This window comes from Pseudophryne corroboree, chromosome 3 (genome assembly GCF_028390025.1).
Source record: "Pseudophryne corroboree isolate aPseCor3 chromosome 3, aPseCor3.hap2, whole genome shotgun sequence".
Classification (NCBI taxonomy): Eukaryota; Metazoa; Chordata; class Amphibia; order Anura; family Myobatrachidae; genus Pseudophryne; species Pseudophryne corroboree.
The window spans coordinates 700,689,001-700,715,839 of NC_086446.1; the positions used below are offsets into that span (position 1 = coordinate 700,689,001).

The 26,839-nt window shown below is 42.4% G+C and overlaps 1 protein-coding gene across 1 annotated transcript in view; it reads left to right on the top strand.

The window, feature by feature from the left end:
* Positions 1-26,839, top strand: part of LOC135057406 (exocyst complex component 6-like) — a 437,778-nt gene that overhangs the window by 218,649 nt on the left and 192,290 nt on the right. The window contains exon 5 of the mRNA XM_063963297.1: positions 16,696-16,837. Within this exon, the coding sequence (XP_063819367.1) occupies positions 16,696-16,837 (142 nt within the window). The remainder of the gene's footprint in view (positions 1-16,695; positions 16,838-26,839) is intronic.

Genomic DNA, 26,839 nt, shown 5'->3' on the forward strand with positions numbered 1-26,839 from the left:
CCCTGTTGGTGCATCTTCCTCAGTGCAAATACAAATCTCATTTATACTGGGAAGTACAGAGGGGACGGGCATTGAAAATAGTCCTGCCTGTTGTAGATGAATGGACGGAAATGCAGAAAACTAGTTTGTGCCCCTTAGAGGCGCCTGGATCTGGTGAATCAGCAAATGGTGCATCATATTTAAAAGCAAGACAACAGATTTAAGCGTAACCTCCTGAGCTTCCAATGAATTAAATAATGAGAGGTTTTGCTGTTCTGTTCACTGTGGCTTTGGACTGCTACCTGTGTTGCTTAACAAGGTTAGTCCTGATACCTCCCAGGCTGCATTTGTACCAGAGAAAAGAAAATATGTGGGCGCTCGGAGGGGATGATAATACAACGGCTGCTGGTTTTGTAAATATACAAATTAGTTTATAGGTAAAATAATAGTTTTAAAAGATAAATAAACACTGGAAGGCTGAGTGCCTTTACATTGCATATGCACAGTTAAAAATAAAAAATAAATAAACATATATATAGAATTCAAGACTGTGTCCTAGGCCTCAGGACTTGCTGGTAATTAGACACAACTTAATGTGTTGTTTTTTTGCATGCAAAAATCAACTGTTAGATGGCTGTAAAAAGTTAGTGCATATTGAGCTCAAAGTGCAGAGTTAAAAGAAAAGCTGGTTAGAATTGTAAAGCTTGTTGATACTTCACCAATGTTGAACTGGTATATGGAAAGTTCGAAAGCAAACTTGTGATAATGCCTGAGCTGGGTCCACCTGTCTCACGTCCGTAAGCCTTGTTTGATTCACTGACCAATTGCGTAGCCAACCGCTCTGCGGCGGTTCCCTGGGGCAAGTCCTGCCGTTGGTGGTGCAGTGTGCTGGCGGCTGACACTAGGCCAGGATGGGACGGAGAGCAGAGAGTCCCACGTGCAAGTCCTGGGTAGCAGGGGACGCTGTGGTGCCGCGTTCCGCGACTTCCGGGTTCGGGGCTTCCGGTTGCGTTCCACCTGCGTTCCACAGTCGAATGAGTTACCTGACGCGTTTCTCCGCCTCCAAAATGGGCGGTTTCATCAGAGGTATGCTTAGAGGTGTTTGTGGTCTCAATTTATATCAGCTTGTGACTCCTTATTGGTTACCAGAAAACGGGTTATCTTTAACCCTTTCTATGTACTGTTATTATGAGAAAAAACCCAGCAGTAAGACAGCATAAATAGCCGTGCAAATTTTTTTGGGGTCAATAGTATATTGAGTAAAGGCAATCTTAAAACACATATGTGAATGATAACTATATGCCTATAAGGCCACATTGAGATGTTCATTAGCTAATCATACATATTTAAATATCCAATTTGGACTACAAATGTTATAATCATTTATAAGGCTAGATCTGGGAGACATAGCTAATAAAGAGCTGATGCTAAGTATATATAGAGTAAATCCCGGTATGTTTCTGCTACCTAGAATCCTGGTGGATTGTGACTTTGAGCAGACTGTTGTTATATAATTATATAATTATAGTATCATTCTTAGAATAGACAAATACAGAAGAAGGATATTTATCTAAAGGATCCCACATAGATATTCAGTACAGATGTAACCTACTGTTATGTGGGGGTCAACCCTCAGAAATACATAGACTTCGGATACTTAAATGTAGTGACCAGGTGTCTTTTATTTAATTAATTAGTAGTACATCCTTAGGTAAACCAAAAAATAAGTAAACAAAACATGCAATGGGATGAAAGATTTTACTAATATAACTATGTATAACCTCCCCCTCTTCCCACAGATGTATCTTCATGTGGAGAGAAGGGGAGGAAGGTAGAGATAGGGAAGAGAGGATACTGAAGGAAAAGAAAAACCTGTAGGAGAACAAGAGCACCATGCCAGAGATGTATATCATAGCTGAAAAGAGAGACCAAAGTGTACCTAAAGTGTATTATATGTTATTCAATTCACGTACTGGATGCCACAGCCACATTCCACCAAGTACACAACATAGGTGGAATTACAATTCAAAAACTGTACTATATTGGATTCTTCGCCTGTGATTTTAGATCTAAATGATTTATTTTTAGAATTGATGTTCTTACACGTTAGACATCTGGAAGAGGCACACTTAAAGAATCCATTTGGTTTCGTTCTCCACCAATCGGTAGAGTTAGTCCCCACATTGGTAACACTCAAAGTCAGCTCACTAACAAGACTATTTCCACCATTCGTCCCATTCCCTATGTTGGTATTCCTATTGGGCTTAAACATACTTGGTGCTAGTTTGGATTGAAGTGTGTCTGCTTTTTTATACACTATTTTTATTTGGTTGCCAATTTCTGATTTTAATAGGGGATCAATTTTCAATAATTGGGTGTTTTTACGAATAATTTGTCTTATTTGTGTGGTATGTGTGTTGTATTGTGTGACAAACACACAGTGGTCTCTGGAGATATCCGTACCCTCAAGGTTATCATCTTGGGTGGGTTTTTTTGCTTTTTTGTCCTCCAGTAAGGTGGTTCTATTTATATGATCCACTTCATGGAGGGCTTTTAACAGGATATGATCAGGATAACCCTGTTCTTGAAAGGCTAGATATAATTTGTGTGCTTGTTCTCTATAACTGGTCTCCCTGGAACAATTCCTCTTGAGCCTTAAAAACTGGCTCTTCGGTATATTATTACGCCATGCTTGGAGGTGGCTGCTACTGTACATAAGGAAGCCGTTGGTGTCAACTGTTTTAAAGTGAGTCTCTGTATGTATGCAGTCGTCTATAGACAGGAGCGCAATATCCAAAAAATTAATAGAATGGGGGTGAGCAGTGTGGGTGAATTTAAGACCAAATTTGTTATTATTAAGGTGAGTGACAAATGTGTGGATGGAATCAGTATCCCCATCCCAAACAAAAAATAAATCATCTATATATCGGCCATAGAGGACCAGGTGTGCCCCGAGGTCCGCCCCCCAGATGAGCTCCTGTTCGAGCGCACCCATGTATAGGTTGGCGTAGCTCGGGGCAAACCTGGTCCCTATGGCCGTACCCCGTGACTGTAAATAATAATGGTGTGCGAAAGTGAAATAATTGTGCTCCAATATAAACTTTATGGATGCCACTAAAAAGGTCTTCAGGTGTTCAGAGACTGTTACATCCCTGTCTAATATGTTGGAAATAATTTCAATACCCTTATCATGTGGGATGTTTGAGTATAAAGATTCTACATCACATGTAAGGAATTGATAGGTGTTTTTCCACCTAATATTCTTGAGCATGTTCAGAAATTGGGTTGTATCTTTAATATATGATTTTAATTGTGTTACATAACCCTGAAGGTGAGCATCTACAAAATGTGACAGATTTGAAGTGATGGACCCTATTCCCGAAATTATGGGACGCCCAGGGGGTGAGGTGAGGGTTTTGTGAATTTTGGGCAAATGATAATAAACTGGGGTGATGGGATAAAGTGGAAAAAGAAATTGGCGTGTATCTTTGGATATTGCGCCCCTGTCAAATGCCTCATCTAGCAGCACTCCAAGTTCCTTTTGAAAGAGTGCTGTAGGGTTACTAGGCAATACCGCATAGAAGCAGGTGTTTGTTAGTTGTCTATTTGCTTCCTTAATGTACTCTGATGTGTCTTGTAGCACCACACCACCCCCTTTGTCTGCCATTTTTATGGTTACATTGGAGTCTGACATTAAGACTTTGAGGGCCTTCCTCTCACTAGCCTTCAAGTTATCTTTGAGGGGATTTTTTTCCACAGATATACAAAGTTTCCTGAAATCTTCCATAGTGGTGTTGTAAAACCCTACTACGGATGGACCCTTGTACTGAAGAGGGTAGAAATCTGACTTTTTCTTAAAAAGTCTTCTCTCTTTATCTTTGGTTGATTCATCTAGGGAGAAAATCTTAACAGGGGTCAAGACTCCAGGGGAATTTTCTGCTACTAGATCTTCCAAGGTTTCAATTGCTTCCCTGTCTGACTCATCTAGAAGAATGGGAAGTACATTTTCATTTTCCTTTTTAGTTTTAAGTTTTTTGTATGCAAAGTATCGTTTTCTACTAAGATTTCTTGTGAATCTGTTCAGATCCACAAATAAATTAAAGAGATTTGGTTTTTTTGCAGGTGCGTATTTTAAGCCTTTACTAAGTAAGATTTTTTCAGAGTCAGTTAATTCCCTGGAAGACAAATTGAATATGCTTTTAGTATTCAGTATTGTCTTTGGTTTTTTCCTTTTTTGCTGTATTCCTCCCCTACATCCTCTGTGTCTCTTTCCCTTCCTCTTTTGGTGTAATTCATATTTTGTCTGTTTGGAAAACTGGGTTTGTGTGGGCTTTGCTCTAAAAAATGGGTCTGCTCTTTTCTCGAGTATTCTCCTGGCTCTGTGTTGGTCTCTTAGGTTTGGCTCCTCCCCTCGCAACAGAGGCAGGAGAGTACTCATCCCTAGTTAGGCATTCATACTTATTTTCCAAAACAACTCCCCGTGGGTCCCTACGGGGACTGGTCCTATGGGATGCAGTTCTCTTCCTCTGCACCTTCCACCTCCCCGTTGTACTCCTAGATCTATTTCTCATATTCGTGTGGTGAGATCCATAAGTATTATGGTCTCCATTATAATTCCTGGTGGTTGATCTGGAGTAATCATGTCTCCTATTATATGATCTGACTGTGTCAGTTTCATAATCCCCCCTATCTCGTTCTAACTTCTTTGATTTAGTAGAAATCACAGATTGTTCATAATCCTCAATCTTTTTATTAACTTTCGAATCCCTTTCTGAAAACTCTGCATTATCTTCATAAGGTTTTAGTTGTTCTTGTACATGTTCAATCTCAGTCTGTATAATTTTTACTTTTGAGCTCCTATATTGGACGAGATGCTCCATTAATTTAAACGAGCAGTCGTCCAATATGGAGTTCCATTTGGACAAAAATTCTGCATCATCCTTGAATGATGCTGATTTAAATAAACGAAGTCCCCTCGGGATATGTTTATTATCTATATATCTTTGTAATGTTGATTGGTCCCACCAGTGACGTGTTTCTGCCATGCACAATGTTTCCAATTTATTAAATAATTTGTGCATGTCATTGTTCGCACTAGTTGGAGCATTCATTTGTTCCCTCACTGGTTCATGGGATATTTCTGTCTCCTTTCTAGCCTTTCTGTTAAACATCTCAATGTGGTCATTTAACAAAACAAGCAGCCTCACTACCAGACCTCAAATAGAGGGCAAAAACAAAAGGGAGGGAGAGTATCCAAAGGATAGATGTGGGCGCTGATTAGTTGAGAAAAAGTGTTTTTAAAAAAGAAAAAACAGTATTGTTTTTATATATAAAATATATTATAATTTGTATAATTTTTCCAAAAAGTACCAATCACCCTTCTGGCTGCCCACAATGGTGGACCTGGGTACCCACCGTAATATGCAAAAGAGAAAAGAAAATATGTGGGCGCTCGGAGGGGATGATAATACAACGGCTGCTGGTTTTGTAAATATACAAATTAGTTTATAGGTAAAATAATAGTTTTAAAAGATAAATAAACACTGGAAGGCTGAGTGCCTTTACATTGCATATGCACAGTTAAAAATAAAAAATAAACATATATATAGAATTCAAGACTGTGTCCTAGGCCTCAGGACTTGCTGGTAATTAGACACAACTTAATGTGTTGTTTTTTTGCATGCAAAAATCAACTGTTAGATGGCTGTAAAAAGTTAGTGCATATTGAGCTCAAAGTGCAGAGTTAAAAGAAAAGCTGGTTAGAATTGTAAAGCTTGTTGATACTTCACCAATGTTGAACTGGTATATGGAAAGTTCGAAAGCAAACTTGTGATAATGCTGGCTGAGCTATGTCCACCTGTCTCACGTCCGTAAGCCTTGTTTGATTCACTGACCAATTGCGTAGCCAACCGCTCTGCGGCGGTTCCCTGGGGCAAGTCCTGCCGTTGGTGGTGCAGTGTTCTGGCGGCTGACACTAGGCCAGGATGGGACGGAGAGCAGAGAGTCCCACGTGCAAGTCCTGGGTAGCAGGGGACGCTGTGGTGCCGCGTTCCGCGACTTCCGGGTTCGGGGCTTCCGGCTTCCGGTAGCGTTCCACCTGCGTTCCACAGTCGAATGAGTCACCTGACGCATTTCTCCGCCTCCAAAATGGGCGGTTTCATCAGAGGTATGCTTAGAGGTGTTTGTGGTCTCAATTTATATCAGCTTGTGACTCCTTATTGGTTACCAGAAAACGGGTTATCTTTAACCCTTTCTATGTACTGTTATTATGAGAAAAAAAACAGCAGTAAGACAGCATAAATAGCCGTGCAAATTTTTTTGGGGTCAATAGTATATTGAGTAAAGGCAATCTTAAAACACATATGTGAATGATAACTATATGCCTATAAGGCCACATTGAGATGTTCATTAGCTAATCATACATATTTAAATATCCAATTTGGACTACAAATGTTATAATCATTTATAAGGCTAGATCTGGGAGACATAGCTAATAAAGAGCTGATGCTAAGTATATATAGAGTAAATCCCGGTATGTTTCTGCTACCTAGAATCCTGGTGGATTGTGACTTTGAGCAGACTGTTGTTATATAATTATATAATTATAGTATCATTCTTAGAATAGACAAATACAGAAGAAGGATATTTATCTAAGGGATCCCACATAGATATTCAGTACAGATGTAACCTACTGTTATGTGGGGGTCAACCCTCAGAAATACATAGACTTCGGATACTTAAATGTAGTGACCAGGTGTCTTTTATTTAATTAATTAGTAGTACATCCTTAGGTAAACCAAAAAATAAGTAAACAAAACATGCAATGGGATGAAAGATTTTACTAATATAACTATGTATAACCTCCCCCTCTTCCCACAGATGTATCTTCATGTGGAGAGAAGGGGAGGAAGGTAGAGATAGGGAAGAGAGGATACTGAAGGAAAAGAAAAACCTGTAGGAGAACAAGAGCACCATGCCAGAGATGTATATCATAGCTGAAAAGAGAGACCAAAGTGTACCTAAAGTGTATTATATGTTATTCAATTCACGTACTGGATGCCACAGCCACATTCCACCAAATACACAACATAGGTGGAATTACAATTCAAAAACTGTACTATATTGGATTCTTCGCCTGTGATTTTAGATCTAAATGATTTATTTTTAGAATTGATGTTCTTACACGTTAGACATCTGGAAGAGGCACACTTAAAGAATCCATTTGGTTTCGTTCTCCACCAATCGGTAGAGTTAGTCCCCACATTGGTAACACTCAAAGTCAGCTCACTAACAAGACTATTTCCACCATTCGTCCCATTCCCTATGTTGGTATTCCTATTGGGCTTAAACATACTTGGTGCTAGTTTGGATTGAAGTGTGTCTGCTTTTTTATACACTATTTTTATTTGGTTGCCAATTTCTGATTTTAATAGGGGATCAATTTTCAATAATTGGGTGTTCTTACGAATAATTTGTCTTATTTGTGTGGCATGTGTGTTGTATTGTGTGACAAACACACAGTGGTCTCTGGAGATATCCGTACCCTCAAGGTTATCATCTTGGGTGGGTTTTTTTGCTTTTTTGTCCTCCAGTAAGGTGGTTCTATTTATATGATCCACTTCATGGAGGGCTTTTAACAGGATATGATCAGGATAACCCTGTTCTTGAAAGGCTAGATATAATTTGTGTGCTTGTTCTCTATAACTGGTCTCCCTGGAACAATTCCTCTTGAGCCTTAAAAACTGGCTCTTCGGTATATTATTACGCCATGCTTGGAGGTGGCTGCTACTGTACATAAGGAAGCCGTTGGTGTCAACTGTTTTAAAGTGAGTCTCTGTATGTATGCAGTCGTCTATAGACAGGAGCGCAATATCCAAAAAATTAATAGAATGGGGGTGAACAGTGTGGGTGAATTTAAGACCAAATTTGTTATTATTAAGGTGAGTGACAAATGTGTGGATGGAATCAGTATCCCCATCCCAAACAAAAAATAAATCATCTATATATCGGCCATAGAGGACCAGGTGTGCCCCGAGGTCCGCCCCCCAGATGAGCTCCTGTTCGAGCGCACCCATGTATAGGTTGGCGTAGCTCGGGGCAAACCTGGTCCCTATGGCCGTACCCCGTGACTGTAAATAATAATGGTGTGCGAAAGTGAAATAATTGTGCTCCAATATAAACTTTATGGATGCCACTAAAAAGGTCTTCAGGTGTTCAGAGACTGTTACATCCCTGTCTAATATGTTGGAAATAATTTCAATACCCTTATCATGTGGGATGTTTGAGTATAAAGATTCTACATCACATGTAAGGAATTGATAGGTGTTTTTCCACCTAATATTCTTGAGCATGTTCAGAAATTGGGTTGTATCTTTAATATATGATTTTAATTGTGTTACATAACCCTGAAGGTGAGCATCTACAAAGTGTGACAGATTTGAAGTGATGGACCCTATTCCCGAAATTATGGGATGCCCAGGGGGTGAGGTGAGGGTTTTGTGAATTTTGGGCAAATGATAATAAACTGGGGTGATGGGATAAAGTGGAAAAAGAAATTGGCGTGTATCTTTGGATATTGCGCCCCTGTCAAATGCCTCATCTAGCAGCACTCCAAGTTCCTTTTGAAAGAGTGCTGTAGGGTTACTAGGCAATACCGCACAGAAGCAGGTGTTTGTTAGTTGTCTATTTGCTTCCTTAATGTACTCCGATGTGTCTTGTAGCACCACATCACCCCCTTTGTCTGCCATTTTTATGGTTACATTGGAGTCTGACATTAAGACTTTGAGGGCCTTCCTCTCACTAGCCTTCAAGTTATCTTTGAGGGGATTTTTTTCCGCAGATATACAAAGTTTCCTGAAATCTTCCATAGTGGTGTTGTAAAACCCTACTACGGATGGACCCTTGTACTGAAGATGGTAGAAATCTGACTTTTTCTTAAAAAGTCTTCTCTCTTTATCTTTGGTTGATTCATCTAAGGAGAAAATCTTAACAGGGGTCAAGACTCCAGGGGAATTTTCTGCTATTAGATCTCCCAAGGTTTCAATTGCTTCCCTGTCTGACTCATCTAGAAGAATGGGAAGTACATTTTAATTTTCCTTTTTAGTTTTAAGTTTTTTGTATGCAAAGTATCGTTTTCTACTAAGATTTCTTGTGAATCTGTTCAGATCCACAAATAAATTAAAGAGATTTGGTTTTTTTGCAGGTGCGTATTCTAAGCCTTTACTAAGTAAGATTTTTTCAGAGTCAGTTAATTCCCTGGAAGACAAATTGAATATGCTTTTAGTATTCAGTATTGTCTTTGGTTTTTTCCTTTTTTGATGTATTCCTCCCCTACATCCTCTGTGTCTCTTTCCCTTCCTCTTTTGGTGTAATTCATATTTTGTCTGTTTGTAAAACTGGGTTTGTGTGGGCTTTGCTCTAAAAAATGGGTCTGCTCTTTTTCTCGAGTATTCTCCTGGCTCTGTGTTGGTCTCTTAGGTTTGGCTCCTCCCCTCGCAACAGATGCAGGAGAGTACTCATCCCTAGTTAGGCATTCATACTTATTTTCCAAAACAACTCCCCGTGGGTCCCTACGGGGACTGGTCCTATGGGATGCAGTTCTCTTCCTCTGCACCTTCCACCTCCCCGTTGTACTCCTAGATCTATTTCTCATATTCGTGTGGTGAGATCCATAAGTATTATGGTCTCCATTATAATTCCTGGTGGTTGATCTGGAGTAATCATGTCTCCTATTATATGATCTGACTGTGTCAGTTTCATAATCCCCCCTATCTCGTTCTAACTTATTTGATTTAGTAGAAACTGGTGGCATCCATAAAGTTTATATTGGAGCACAATTATTTCACTTTCGCACACCATTATTATTTACAGTCACGGGGTACGGCCATGGGGACCAGGTTTGCCCCGAGCTACGCCAACCTATACATGGGTGCGCTCGAACAGGAGCTCATCTGGGGGGCGGACCTCGGGGCACACCTGGTCCTCTATGGCCGATATATAGATGATTTATTTTTTGTTTGGGATGGGGATACTGATTCCATCCACACATTTGTCACTCACCTTAATAATAACAAATTTGGTCTTAAATTCACCCACACTGCTCACTCCCATTCTATTAATTTTTTGGATATTGCGCTCCTGTCTATAGACGACTGCATACATACAGAGACTCACTTTAAAACAGTTGACACCAATGGCTTCCTTATGTACAGTAGCAGCCACCTCCAAGCATGGCGTAATAATATACCGAAGAGCCAGTTTTTAAGGCTCAAGAGGAATTGTTCCAGGGAGACCAGTTATAGAGAACAAGCACACAAATTATATCTAGCCTTTCAAGAACAGGGTTATCCTGATCATATCCTGTTAAAAGCCCTCCATGAAGTGGATCATATAAATAGAACCACCTTACTGGAGGACAAAAAAGCAAAAAAACCCACCCAAGATGATAACCTTGAGGGTACGGATATCTCCAGAGACCACTGTGTGTTTGTCACACAATACAACACACATGCCACACAAATAAGACAAATTATTCGTAAGAACACCCAATTATTGAAAATTGATCCCCTATTAAAATCAGAAATTGGCAACCAAATAAAAATAGTGTATAAAAAAGCAGACACACTTCAATCCAAACTAGCACCAAGTATGTTTAAGCCCAATAGGAATACCAACATAGGGAATGGGACGAATGGTGGAAATAGTCTTGTTAGTGAGCTGACTTTGAGTGTTACCAATGTGGGGACTAACTCTACCGATTGGTGGAGAACGAAACCAAATGGATTCTTTAAGTGTGCCTCTTCCAGATGTCTAACGTGTAAGAACATCAATTCTAAAAATAAATCATTTAGATCTAAAATCACAGGCGAAGAATCCAATATAGTACAGTTTTTGAATTGTAATTCCACCTATGTTGTGTACTTGGTGGAATGTGGCTGTGGCATCCAGTATGTGGGTTGTACAACGAGGAAGCTCAAAGTGCGATTCCTCGAACATAGAAGAAATATACTAAAGAAGTGCCCCCTACATAGTCTATCTAGACATACAAGCTAGTGTGAATATGGTGCCATAGCCAACATTCGCTTAGTGGCTCTGGAACAAGCCAAAATCACTGATAGAGGTGGAGATCGGTTTACCCTGTTATGTAGAAGGGAGGCCTTTTGGATCTTTCGTCTAAGGACCCTAGAACCATTTGGCCTAAATGAGAATATAGAATTGAATAACATATAATACACTTTAGGTACACTTTGGTCTCTCTTTTCAGCTATGATATACATCTCTGGCATGGTGCTCTTGTTCTCCTACAGGTTTTTCTTTTCCTTCAGTATCCTCTCTTCCCTATCTCTACCTTCCTCCCCTTCTCTCCACATGAAGATACATCTGTGGGAAGAGGGGGAGGTTATAAATAGTTATATTAGTAAAATCTTTCATCCCATTGCATTTTTTGTTTACTTATTTTTTGGTTTACCTAAGGATGTACTACTAATTAATTAAATAAAAGACACTTGGTCACTACATTTAAGTATCCGAAGTCTATGTATTTCTGAGGGTTGACCCCCACATAACAGTAGGTTACATCTGTACTGAATATCTATGTGGGATCCCTTAGATAAATATCCTTCTTCTGTATTTGTCTATTCTAAGAATGATACTATAATTATATAATTATATAACAACAGTCTGCTCAAAGTCACAATCCACCAGGATTCTAGGTAGCAGAAACATACCGGGATTTACTCTATATATACTTAGCATCAGCTCTTTATTAGCTATGTCTCCCAGATCTAGCCTTATAAATGATTATAACATTTGTAGTCAAAATTGGATATTTAAATATGTATGATTAGCTAATGAACATCTCAATGTGGCCTTATAGGCATATAGTTATCATTCACATATGTGTTTTAAGATTGCCTTTACTCAATATACTATTGACCCCAAAAAAATTTGCACGGCTATTTATGCTGTCTTACTGCTGGTTTTTCCCTCATAATAACAGTACATAGAAAGGGTTAAAGATAACCCGTTTTCTGGTAACCAATAAGGAGTCACAAGCTGATATAAATTGAGACCACAAACACCTCTAAGCATACCTCTGATGAAACCGCCCATTTTGGAGGCAGAGAAACGCGTCAGATGACTCATTCGACTGTGGAACGCAGGTGGAACGCAACCGGAAGCCGGAAGCCCCGAACCCGGAAGTCGCGGAACGCGGCACCACAGCGTCCCCTGCTACCCATAGAAACATAGAAACATAGAATTTGACGGCAGATAAGAACCACTTGGCCCATCTAGTCTGCCCCTTTTTTATTTTATCCTTTAGGCAATCTCAACCCTTTTTTTACCTTGATTCTTTGTAAGGATATTCATATGCCTGTCCCAAGCATGTTTAAATTGCCCTACAGTCTTAGCCTTTACCACCTCTGATGGGAGGCTATTCCACTTATCCACTACCCTTTCTGTGAAGTAATTTTTCCTTAAATTTCCCCTGAACCTCCCCCCCCTCCAGTCTCAATGTATGCCCTCGAGTTCTAATACTTCTTTTCCTTTGAAGAATGTTTTCCTCCTGAACTTTGTTAAGACCCTTTATATATTTGAAAGTTTCTATCATGTCTCCCCTTTCCCTTCTCTCCTCCAAACTATACATGTTAAGATCTTTTAGCCTTTCCGGGTAAGTTTTGTGATGTAGGCCTTGCACCATTTTAGTTGCCCTTCTTTGTACACTCTCTAATGTATTTATATCCTTCTGGAGATAGGGTCTCCAGAACTGGACACAGTATTCCAGATGGGGCCGTACCAATGACCTATACAGTGGCATTATCACTTCTTTTTTCCTGCTACTGATTCCTCTCCCTATGCAACCAAGCATCTGACTTGCCTTTCTCATTGCTTTGTTGCATTGCTTTCCTGCCTTCAAGTCACTTGAAATAGTGACTCCTAAATCTCTTTCCTCCTCAGTCGATTCCATGATAGTACCCTTGATACTATACTTAGCCTTTGGGTTTTTGAGACCCAAGTGCATGATTTTGCATTTTTTAGCATTAAACTGTAGTTGCCACGTTCTTGACCATTTCTCAAGCCTACCTAGGTCATTAATCATTTGTTTGACCCCTCCCGGTGTGTCTACCCTGTTGCATATCTTTGTATCATCTGCAAAAAGGCATATCTTCCCTTCAATACCATCTGCAATGTCACCAACAAAGATATTAAAGAGAACTGGACCAAGTACAGATCCCTGGGGTACTCCACTGGTAACATTTCCCTCCATAGATTGCACTCCATTAACTACGACTGTCTGTTTCCTATCCTGCAACCAGGTTCTTATCCATTTAACTGATTTATAATCCACCCCCAGGCTTTCAAGTTTATTTAGCAGTCTGCGATGTGGGACAGTGTCAAATGCCTTACTAAAGTCTAGATATGCTACATCTACAGCTCCCCCTTGATCTATTATTTTCATCACAGAGTCAAAAAAGTCAATAAGATTTGTTTGGCATGATCTCCCACCAGTAAATCCATGCTGTTTTGGATCCTGTAAGTTGTTTGATTTAAGATATTCCACTACTCTTTCTTTTAATAGTTTTTCCATTACTTTCCCTACTACTGATGTAAGGCTTACTGGTCTGTAGTTACTTGCTTCTTCCTTGCTTCCACTTTTGTGCAGTGGAACTACATTTGCTCTTTTCCAGTCCTCTGGAATAGCACCTGTATTTAGTGACTGGTTAAATAATTCTGTTAAAGGTGTAACCAGCACATCTTTTAGCTCTTTGAGTATCCTTGGGTGTATCCCATCTGGTCCCATTGATTTATCCACTTTTAGTTTTGAAAGTTCTGTTAGGACCTTCTCCTCTGTAAATGTATTTTCATCTACCTTATTTTTATGAATGTCCTTGCAATTTAACTGTGGCCCCATCCCTTCTTCTGTAGTAAATACTGAGCAAAAATAATTATTTAGGTGATCTGCTATTGCCTTGTCTCCCTCCACCAAATGCCCACTCTCTGTCTTAAGTCTTATTATTCCTCCATTTGATTTTCTCCTTTCACTTATATACTTAAAAAAAAGTTTTGCCCCCTTTATCTACTGACTGGGCCATTTTCTCCTCAGCTTCTGCCTTTGCACGTCTGATCACTTTCTTAGCATCCTTCCGTCTGTCCAGATACACCTCTTTGTCGTTATTATTTTGAGTCTGTTTGTATCTCCTAAAAGCCATCTTTTTTGCTTTCACACTAGTTGATACTACTTTTGTGAACCACACTGGCTTCCTTTTCCTGGTGCTTTTCCTAACCATTTTGATACAAAGGTCTGTTGCACTTAGTAATGCACTTTTAATTTTTTTCCACCTCTCCTGCACTCCTTCCAAGTTCCTCCAGTCTGCCAATGAATCACTTAAACATCTCCCCATTTTTGCAAAGTCTGCATTTCTAAAATCCAACACCTTTGTTTTTGTGTGAGAGGAGTAGGATCCTGTCTTTATACTAAACCATACTGCTTGATGATCACTGGATCCCAGGTGCTCACCCACATATCTATCAGATATCCTATCACCATTTGTAAGAATTAGATCTAATATTGAGTCTTTGCGAGTGGGCTCCCTCACCAATTGCTTGAAAGATGCTCCCTGTAAGGAATGTAGAAATTTGCCACTTGTAGCTGAACTTGCAAAAGACCCCTCCCAATTTACATCAGGTAAATTAAAGTCTCCCATGATTATGACTTCTCCCTTAAAAGCCATTTTAGAGATGTCGAACAATAGGTTCCTGTCCAAATCCTGCCCCTGGCCTGGTGGTCTATAGATCACCCCAATGCGAATAATGTCCTTCTTCCCAGTTTCTATGGTGACCCAAAGGGCCTCAGTTTTGGCTTCAATATTTTGTATTAAAGTAGCATTTATGCTTTTTTTCACATACATTGCTACCCCTCCTCCTATTCTTCCTATTCTATCTTTCCTAAATAAATTGTATCCTGGTATAGCTAAGTCCCAATCATGATTCTCATTGCACCAAGACTCTGTAATTGCCACAAAATCCAGGTTATCCCTTGTCATTATCGCAATTAGCTCTGGAATTTTGTCTCCTAAGCTCCTAGCATTTGCAGACATAGCTTTAAGATTTTTTTCTGTGCATTTGTTAGTAGTAGCCATGTCCAGAGCGTACAAAATAAATGACAAGTTTAAAGTTGAAATTACCTGTTTGGGGATGTTGCTCAGTATTTGTTTTCTTTTACTAATCAGTAATCATACTCTGTCCTTTACACCATGACTATACCTTACTAAATATAAAGACATAGTACACCTGACCAAAATGGGTAAATGTTCAAGGAGGTAATCACCAGTCAGTATGCAATAATAAACTGTTTCACTGAGCAACTTCCCCACACATGCAATGACATTTACAAGAAATCATTACATAAAGAAACATACATAAGTTTGCATAAGAGAGAACTGTAGTGAGCAGATTGGGGATGGCTTTTCATAGGTTTTTTAAATACAGATGATATGCATAAGATGAATTACATACTTTTGAGGCATTAAGGCAGTCCTTTTGTGGTAGTGTTGGTGTGGTGATGTTTTCCTTCTTCTTTCCTTCGGTTTAACGCAGGTATAACGCTATTTTTATAATAACACTTTTATGTCAGCACTTCTATGGAAGCACATCCAGGACTTGCACGTGGGACTCTCTGCTCTCCGTCCCATCCTGGCCTAGTGTCAGCCGCCAGCACACTGCACCACCAACGGCAGGACTTGCCCCAGGGAACCGCCGCAGAGCGGTTGGCTACGCAATTGGTCAGTGAATCAAACAAGGCTTACGGACGTGAGACAGGTGGACCCAGCTCAGCCAGCATTATCACAAGTTTGCTTTCGAACTTTCCATATACCAGTTCAACATTGGTGAAGTATCAACAAGCTTTACAATTCTAACCAGCTTTTCTTTTAACTCTGCACTTTGAGCTCAATATGCACTAACTTTTTACAGCCATCTAACAGTTGATTTTTGCATGCAAAAAAACAACACATTAAGTTGTGTCTAATTACCAGCAAGTCCTGAGGCCTAGGACACAGTCTTGAATTCTATATATATGTTTATTTATTTTTTATTTTTAACTGTGCATATGCAATATAAAGGCACTCAGCCTTCCAGTGTTTATTTATCTTTTAAAACTATTATTTTACCAATAAACTAATTTGTATATTTACAAAACCAGCAGCCGTTGTATTATCATCCCCTCCGAGCGCCCACATATTTTCTTTTCTCTTTTGCATATTACGGTGGGTACCCAGGTCCACCATTGTGGGCAGCCAGAAGGGTGATTGGTACTTTTTGGAAAAATTATACAAATTATAATATATTTTATATATAAAAACAATACTGTTTTTTCTTTTTTAAAAACACATTTTCTCAACTAATCAGCGCCCACATCTATCCTTTGGATACTCTCCCTCCCTTTTGCATTTGTACCAGTATTGCATGCAGACAAGGATTCCCTAGACCACTGATGAGCTACTAAGGAAGTAACACAAAGTCTGATAGGGTGGGCATCAGAAGACGTGTGTCCCTTTGTAATATGTATACACTCACTTTGACTTTTAGTATTGTTTCAGTTTTGAGTCCTGATTACGGGTTCCTCGTTGTTTCGATGTCCGTATGAAAAGTAATCGTTACTTAATTTTTATTGCTTTCAGTTCGTTAACTCATTTTCCATATTTGTTTTCTGTTAAGGGAAAAGTTGCACAAACTGCTTGTATGTCAGCCTGCAAACACCTTTCCACATCGCTGACACAAATGCTGCTGGACAGCGAGCTGAAACAGATTAGCATGGGCGCCATCCAGCAATTCAACCTCGATGTCATCCAGTGTGAAGGTCAGTACAGCGCACATAATGGGACCATGACGTCTGGTATTTCACATCATTACACCAGAGATTTTCTGTAGCAGAAGCTTGCATTGTAAATAAAAGTATGTATTTAGAATGTTAACATGGTCTGAATGTCAACATTCAGGATGTTGATGCAGGCATTATGTCGATATTGTGTTAACCATTTTTCTGCTGCGGGGTACACTGGGCTCCACAGGGAATGACATTGGGGTGTAGAGTAGGATCTTGATCCGAGGCACCAACAGGCTCAAAGCTTTGATCTTCTTCCCAAGATGCATAGCGCCGCCTCCTCCATAACCCCGCCTCCGTGCACAGGAGCTCAGTTTTGTAGTTGGTGCCATGCAGTAAGCAGGCACTTAACAGGGTGGCTGCTCCAGCAGCCCTAAAAGATGCTTTTAAAGAAAATTGAAGACTTCAAGGGCTGCAGCAGAGACACTAGCAGTGTTAGATGTCAGTGAGACACCTCATGCTGCAGCTCCATCACCTCCCCCAGCTGCGCTGTACACTCCCGCGTCCTGGTTGCCGGGTACCTACAGCCGAGGCTCTGTTTTTCTTCTAATGTTAGTCACACACACGGCCGCTGTTCTCCCGGATCGCGTGGCCGCACTACAGGGAGGAGGTAATGGGTCCCCTCAACGGGACCCGCTGTAAATCGCGATCACGCGCGGCCGGTGGAATGGGGCCGCGTGCGCTGGCGTGGACACTGTGGCAGTACAGGGACCCCACTAGACCACCATGGCATGGGCACAGGTCGGTTTTTTCTCACAAAACCATTTTATTAAGCCCCCAGTACCCGGTGGTGAAGTCTAGCAGGGGGATATGGCTTTGAACTGTAGCCCCTCCCCCAGCCCCAGGGTGCCATTTAGAGTAAATGTTTCCTTCCTGGAGTTGCATATATCTCTCTCCCTCACTCCCAGTCAGTGTTTGGGCGCCATTACACAGAGCAGCACTGTTCCTGGGACTGTTTGGGCAAATCCTCCTCTGTAAAGCCGCCTGCCTGTCAGCTCTGTGCATTTTACAGGACACTTAAGTAGTCTACATGTCTGCTGAAAGTGTTAGTTAAGAAAAAGTGCATTTAGTCAGGGTTATTTAGTACAAGTACCCTGTGATATACATCCAGTCTTCACAGTGCATTGTTATATCTAATTAAGTGTATAGCTATACATAGTAATACTCTGTATTTCTAGTCCAGTGCAGTTTTATTGTATGTCATAATTTCTGCATTGTACAAACTGTGACTCTGTGTGTGTGCATATAGCTGCTGCGTGGCCTCCATTTCGTGTATCTCACTCAGTTTACTATCCCTATATTCTAAAACCTGAGAGGGCTAAGTATGTCAGGTTTATCTTAATCTAGGCAGTTCACAGGATATACTCAGTGTGTATTTTTCTCTGTGATTTGTAGTCACCATATAACTCTTGAATTTCCTGTCTGTGTTGAAACACTGCACAGGGGATTCTTGTCAGGTATTGTCACCAGCTGTTTGTATTCCTTCTCCCTAGGGAACTCTGCATATTCTCTCAGTCCGGGATCCTTTGTGGATACTTATTAGCAGCCATTACCAATTATTTTCAAGCTCCATCAATGCCCTAAACTATATGTTTACATTGGAATTCATTCTTGTTTTTAGTATGTGATGTTTAGTTAATTAATAAATTACATGTTATTTTATTGAAATCTATCCACAGTTTTTATTATTGGAGAAACACGTAGCGCCAGTTCATATTTTCTTGTCAGGTATTGTGCTGCTGATATTGTACTGTGTTGCCTTGCATTGAGCTTTTGATTATGTCACCTACAAAGGGCAACTGAGCTGGGGCTGATCCCACATTGCGTGGTAAAGATGCCACAGACACATTTGAGGATAACATAGCAGCTGAGGGTTCAGGTTCTGGGGGTTCCTTACCCCCAAGTGGGACTGTAGCAACGAGGGTGCAAAATGACCCACCTTGGGCTACCTTCTCCATGCTACTGAATACGCTGGTAACTAGATTGACGCCCCCTATGGGACCTCCTGTGCTGGTACAACCGCTTATGGTCCCCGCGGTTATCCCACCGTGGGCAGATCATCTGTCCAATCAGTTACAGCAATTGAACCAATCACTAACTACTCAAAAGTCTAACCCTCGCCCGTCTAAGACCAAGGGGTCCTCTAAGCGGGCAATTACTTCCTCACAATCCACCAACGTCCCAGACACCTTGTCCGATGAGGATGGCAATTATACGGACCCCACAGGCTCTGATCCTTATGCTTCTGATGGGGAAGTTGTTTTGCAGGTGGATGTTCCTGACTTGTTAGAGGGTATCGGGCTCATTCTTCAGGTTGATGATGAACCGGAGCCTGACGCTTCCCCTAAGAAACCAGACAGGTTCAAACTCCAGAAGGGGGTTAAACAAGTTTTACCTCACTCTGAACATTTAGTTGACATACATCAGGAATCCTGGGAAAATCCAAGAAAGAAGTTCACGCCTCACAAGAAGATGTTGGCTCGCTACCCCCTCGCTGCGGAGCTTAGTAAAAATTGGGAAACACCCTGCCAGTGGATTCGCAGGTGGCGCGGCTGGTGCTATCCTCAGCTCTGCCTGTAACTACCATCACGTCATTGAGAGAGCCGACGGACAAGCGTGTGGAGGGTTGTTTGAAGGCTATCTACACCCTAAATGGTGCGGTGCATAGGCCCACTATTGCAACAACATGGGCTGCAGAAGCTGTGGAAGCGTGGGCTCAGAAGCTGGAGGCAGAGTTGCCTTCCAATGCTTCTGATCATGCTAGACAATGCCTGTCATATATTGTTACAGCATCTCATTACATTAAAGAGGCGGCTTCTGATGCCAGTATTCTGGCGGCCAAGGCTTCTGCTACGTCCATTTTGGCTCGCCGAATTCTCTGGTTGCGGTCCTGGTCTGTGGACATGGACTCTAAGAAAACTCTGGAAGTAATCCCTTTCAATGGAGATATTCTTTTCGGAGAAGACCTCAACAAAATAGTGGCTGACTTAGCGTCTGCTAAAACAACATGTCTTCCTAGTACTGCTCCTTCGGTGCCGAAGGCTAAGAGTACTTTTTTTCGCTCCTTTCGTCCTTCAGGGATAGCAAAGGGTCAGGCGTACCCAAAACAGATTCGCACTTCCAAACCCAACAATCCCAAACCCAAACGGGCCTGGGCTGCCCGTCAGCCTGCTTTCAAAACTGACAAGCCTGCCGCATGATGGGGCGGGCCTCCCTCTCGGGGATCCCAGAGTGGGGGGCCGACTTCTAGGGTTTACCCAGGAATGATTGAATACCACTTCCGATGCCTGGGTACGGGAAGTCGTCACTTGAGGTTACGCTGTATCCTTCAAGTAACGTCCCCCATATTGATTTTGCCTGACAGACGTCCCTTCAGATCAGGTGACGGCAAACACTCTTTATTCGGTGGTACAGTCCCTCCTGGACACAGGAGTGGCAGTACAGGTTCCTCTGGCTCAGAGAGGCAAAGGATACTAATCACCGCTGTTCCTAGTCCCGAAACCGAATGGGTCTTCCTGGCCCATTTTCAACCTCAAGTCCTTGAACAAATTTGTGAAGGTCTCCAAGTTTTGTATGGAAACTCTTCGCTCTATTATTCTGGCCTTGGAGCCTGGGGACTTTATGGTCTCACTGGACATACAGGATGCTTACTTGCATATTCCAATTGCAGTGTCGCATCAGCAGTACGTGAGATTTGCGGTTGGCAATCTCCATTACCAATTTCGGGCGTTACCTTTTGGTTTGACCACGGCTCCGCGAGTCTTCACCAAGGTCATGGCGGTAATGACGGCTGTACTTCGCCATCAAGGGGTCAGGATCCTGTCGTACTTGGATGACTTGTTGATCCTGGCAAATTACCCAGTGATTCTCCTACGTCATCTGGATCTGAGACTCCAGTTTCTGCAAGCCCACGGGTGGCTTGTCAACTGGAAGAAATCTTCTCTGGTCCCTGCTCAGAGCATGGTGCACCTAGGAGCATTGTTGGACACTCACAACCAGTGGTTATTCTTGTCTCAGGAGAAAGTCCAGAAGCTTCAGGACAGGATTCGATTCTTCCTATCTCGTCGGCAAGTGTCGATACATTTGGCAATGCAAGTGCTAGGTCTCATGGTGTCGGCTTTCGACATGGTGGAGTACACTCAATTACATTCCCGTCCTCTCCAGAGGCTGATTCTTGCCAAGTGGGACGGCCTGCCTCACCAGATCAGGTCTCAAATGATCTCATTGTCTTCGGAGGTCCATCTGTCACTGATCTGATGGCTTCAGGACCAACGATTGAGCAGGGGTCGTCCCTTCTGAATCTCCAACTGGGTCCTTCTGACGATGGACGCCAGTCTGAGGGGTTGGGGCGCGGTATTGGAGCAACACTCCCTTCAGGTTCAAGTACAGTCGGACAACGCCACCATGGTGGCGTACATCAATCATCAACGCAGCAATCGAAGCCGCATGGCAATGAGGGAAGTATCACGGATTCTTTAGTGTGCGGAACGCCATCTACCAGCCATATCAGCAGTGTTCATTCCGGGGATCCTAAACTGGGAAGCGGACTTTCTCAGTCGTGAGGACGTACACGCCGGAGAGTGGAGCCTCTATCCTGAATTTTTTCAACTCCTCGTGGACAAGTGGGGCCTTCCAGATGTGGACCTGATGGCATCTCGACACAATCACAAGGTTCTGGTCTTTGGAGCAAGGACAAGGGATCCTCAAGCAGCGTTCGTGGATGCACTGGCAATTCCATGGAACTTTCGGCTGCCATACGTGTTCACTCTGGTGTCACTCCTGCCCAGAGTAATAAGGAAGTTCAAGCAAGAAGGAGGAATCCTACTTCTGATCGCTCCAGCGTGGCGCAGACGGCATTGGTTCTCAGACCTTCAGGGTCTCTCGATAGAGCGTCCCCTACTACTTCATCCACAGCGCCCAGATCTCCTCGTTCAGGGCCCTTGTGTATGTCAGGATTTAGCCCGATTGGCTTTGTCGGTGTGACTCTTGAAGCTTCCGTCTTAAGGGCCAAATGATTTTCTTAGGCGGTCATTCAAACCATGTTGGGGGCCCGGAAACCGGCTTCTGCTCGGATTTATCATAGGGTCTGGAATTCTTACTTTGCTTGGTGCGCATCTAATAATCATGACGCTTACAAGTTTAGTACGGCCAAACTTTTGGCCTTTCTACAACAAGGCCTGGACTTGGGCCTTCGTCTGGCCTTCATCAAGGTTCATATTTCTGCCTTGACGATTTGGTTTCAGAGAAAGATTGCGACATGACCTGATGTGCATACGTTCACTCAGGGTGTGTTGCGGATTCAGCCTCCTTACGTCCCGCCTGCGGCCCCTTGGGACTTGTCAGTGGTTCTGGAGGCATTGCAATGGTAATGTTTCTGCTAGTTATTGCTTCCGCTAGACGGGTGTCAGATTTAGGTGCCTTGTCTTGTAGGTCACCCTATCTGATTTTTCACTGTGATCGGGCGGTTCTTAGAACATGTCCCGGATATTTACCTAAGGTGGTGTCTTCTTTCCACCTTAATCAGGAGATTGTGGTTCCGGCCTTTGCCTCTCCTGATTTGTCTTCCAAATAATGGTCTTTGGATGTGGTACGGGCTCTCCGTATCTAAGTGAAGAGAACTGCCTCCATCAGGAAGTCGGATTCTCTCTTTGTTCTGTTTGCTTTTCACAAACGTGGCTGGCTGCTCACAAGCAGACCCTGGCCAGATGGATTAGAATGGTGATTGCACATTCTTATGTACAGGCTAGCCTTCCAGCTCCTGCTACTATAAAGGCCCCTTCTACTTGGTCTGTTGGACCTTCTTGGGCAGCCCGCCGTGGTGCGACCCTTGAACAATTGTGCAAGACAGCTATGTGGTCCTCAGTGAACAAGTTCATAAGGTTCTATGCCTTTGATACATCCGCCTCCCAGGATGCTTCCTTTGGACGCCGGGTTTTTGTGCCCGCTACAGCGCGTCCCCTCCCATAAGGAACTGCTTTAGGACATCCCCAATGTCATTCCCTGTGGAGCCCAGTGTACCCCGCAGCAGAAAACAAGATTTATGGTACGAACTTACCTTTGTTAAATCTCTTTCTGCGAGGTACGCTGGGCCCCACAGGATGCCCACCCTGACGCACTTAGCTTACTTGGGTTGGTATGGCATTAGCCGCTGACACTTTCTACTGTCGTGAGAATGTGGTGTATGTGGCTACTAACAGTTGTCGTCTCTTTTGCCTGATACTGCATTGGGCTGGTTAACAAAAACTGAGCTCCTGTGCACGGAGGCGGGGTTATAGAGGAGGCGGCGCTATGCATCTTGGGAAGAAGGTCAAAGCTTTGAGCCTGTTGGTGCTTCGGATCAAGATCCTACTCTACACCCCAATGTCATTCCCTGTGGAGCCCAGTGTACCTCGCAGAAAGAAATTTAACAGAGGTAAGTTCTTATCATAAATCTCATTATTTTTATTGAAAAAAAGAAGAGACCTCAAATATGCAAATACGCAGATTCCATTCCAGTACATTAAATACTGAGCCACCAAGACTGGATATCAGATAAAATAGAATATTGATTAACCATTTGACATTCGACTATATATATACATATATATATATATATATATATATATACAGTTGTGCTCATAAGTTTACATACCCTAGCAGAATTTGTGATTTTCTGCCCATTTGTCAGAGAATATGAATGATAACTCACAAACTTTTCTTTCACTCATGATTACTGGTTGGGTGAAGCCAATTATTGTCAAACAACTGTGTTTACTCTTTTTAAATCATAATGACAACTGAAACTACCCAAATGACCCTGATCAAAAGTTTACATACCTCAGTTCTTAATACTGTGTATTGCCCCCTTTAACATCAATGACAGCTTGAAGTCTTTTGTGGTAGTTGTGGATGAGGCTCTTTATTTTCTCAGATGGTAAAGCTGCCCATTCTTCTTGGCAAAAAGCCTCCAGTTCCTTTAAATTCTTTGGCTGTCTTGCATGAACTGCACGTTTGAGATCTCCCCAGAGTGGCTCAATGATATTGAGATCAGGAGACTGAGATGGCCACTCTAGAACCTTCACTTTATTCTGCTGTAGCCAATGACAGGTCGACTTGGCATTGTTGTCATGTTGGAACGTCCAAGTACGTCCCATGCGCAGCTTCCGGGCTGATGAGTGCAAATTTTCCTCCAGTATTTTCTGATAACATGCTGCATTCATCTTGCCATCAATTTTGACCAAGTTTCCAGTGCCTTTGTAGCTCACACATCCCCAAAACATCAGCGATCCACCTCCGTGTTTCACAGTAGGAATGGTGTACCTTTCATCATAGGCCTTGTTCTCCAAATGTAACGTTTATGGTTGTGGCCAAAAAGTTCAATTTTGGTCTCATCACTCCAAATGACTTTGTTCCAGAAGTTTTGAGGCTTGTCTCTGTGCTGTTTGGAGTATTGTAAGCGGGATGCTTTGTGGCATTTGCGTAGTAATGCCTTTCTTCTGACGACTCGACCATGCAGCCCATTTTTCTTCAAATGCCTCCTTATTGTGCATATTGTGCATCTTGAAACAACCACACCACTTTTTTTCAGAGAGTCCTGTATTTCAGCTGAAGTTATTTGTGGATTTTTCTTTGCATCCCGAACAATTTTCCTGGCAGTTTTTATATCCCTTTCCTGTTTTATACAGTTCAATTACCTTTTCCCGCAGATCCTTTGACAATTCTTTTGCTTTCCCCATGACTCAGAATCCAGACACGTCAGTGCAGCACTGGATGAAAGATGCAAGGGTCTTTCAGGAGTCCAGAAACTCACTGACCTTTTTTGCACACACACTGATTACAAGCAAACAGATCACAGGTGAGGATGGTGACTTTTAGTAGCCATTCAAACCCATTTGTGTCAACTTTTGTGCATGTTATCAGGCCAAAATCTCCAGGGTATGTAAACTTTTGATCAGGGTCATTTGGGTAGTTTTCTAAGGATAATTAGTGTGGACTACTAGTGGGTACTACACCGAAAAAAGGGAGCTTAGTGTGTGGCGCACTCTTTTGTAATGATTATTAGTTAATAAAAAGTAACTTTTATTTTCGTCATTTAAAATGAATCTCTATAGCCAGGCATATAGGTGTACTTGATAGCCTGAGAGTAAAACCTTTGTATAATAGTTGCCCCAAATTTAAAATATTAGGATAGTGGTTACCTTCCCAGTATGATGGCGGCAAAATAATTTTTTTTGTTATCAAGCTGTGTGATATATTATTAAAGATTTGTTCTGCTATAATGGCTGTTCATATCGCCTATTAGCAAGACTGAATTGGTCTCGAGTCTCTGACGTGGGTCTGACAATAACTGCTCTTTAAAGAGAATAAATAACTGGGTGCATGGAGAAGCCAACAGTGCTGTGAGGCTATAATAGTTAGTACAAATCACAGAAGTGAGTTTCAGAATTACCTCAAAGGGAAACCCTGCGTGGATCTTCCAGGTTATTCCTCATCCTTGTATATGCAAAAAAGGACAGTGTGAATATGTATTGTAACATGTGTACACTTTGTCTGCCAGTCCAGACTGCAGTAGCCGTACAGATGTAATTTGATACGTTATTTTGTATCCACAAGGATGAGATACAATTGTGGCCAAGGAGCAATTCATGCAAGAGAACAGATAATAAATATACTGTCTCTAAACTTTTTGTAGAGAGTACTGTTGATCATATGCAGGGACACAGTAACAAAATTATGAATAATATAAGTAAGTGGTCGCTGTTCTCTCAGAGGAAAAGCATGAACAGGTATGTGGGGTATGCGTCCAAATAATCACTTTTCTCTGACGTCCTAGTGGATGCTGGGTACTCCGTAAGGACCATGGGGAATAGACGGGCTCCGCAGGAGACTGGGCACTTCTTTAAAGAAAAGATTAGGTACTACATCTGGTGTGCACTGACTCCTCCCTCTATGCCCCTCCTCCAGACCTCAGTTAGAATCTGTGCCCGGCCAGAGCTGGATGCACTCTAGGGGCTCTCCTGAGCTTCCTAGAAAGAAAAGTATTTGTTAGGTTTTTTATTTTCAGTGAGATCTGCTGGCAACAGACTCACTGCTACGTGGGACTTAGGGGAGAGAAGCAAACCTACCTGCTTGCAGCTAGCTTGTGCTTCTAGGCTACTGGACACCATTAGCTCCAGAGGGATCGAACACAGGGCCCGACCTCGATCGTCCGTTCCCGGAGCCGCGCCGCCGTCCCCCTTGCAGTGCCAGAAGACGGAAGAAACCGGAGGAAATCGGCGGCTGAAGACTTCGGTCTTCAATAAGGTAGCGCACAGCACTGCAGCTGTGCGCCATTGCTCCCACAGCACACCACACGCTCCGGTCACTGGTGGGTGCAGGGCGCTGGGGGGGGGGGGGGCGCCCTGGGCTGCGATTAATGTACCTTTTGGCAATAAAAAGCACATAATACAGTGTTTAACACTGTATATGTGCAGAAACCACCGCCATTAACGATATAAAAAGCGGGAGAAGCCCGCCGTTGAAGGGGCGGGGCTATCTCCCTCAGCACAGCCAGTGCCATTTTCTCTTCACAGCTCCGCTGGAAGGACGCTCCCCAGGCTCTCCCCTGCAGTATACACTACAGAAAGGGTAAAAAAAGAGAGGGGGGGCACATAAATTTAGGCGCAAATTGTGATATAGCAGCTATAGGGGGAAAATTCACTTTGTGTATAGTGTCTATCCCTCTGTTATATAGCGCTCTGGTGTGTGCTGGCATACTCTCTCTCTGTCTCCCCAAAGGACTTTGTGGGGTCCTGTCCTCAGCAGAGCATTCCCTGTGTGTGTGTGCAGTGTGTTGGTACGGCTGTGTCGGCATGTTTGATGAGGACGCTTACGTGGAGGCGGAGCAGGTGCCGATAAGTGTGATGTCGCCCCCTGCGGGGCCGACACCTGAGTGGAAGGATATGTGGAAGGTATTAACCGACAGTGTCAACTCCTTGCATAATAGGTTCGATGACGCAG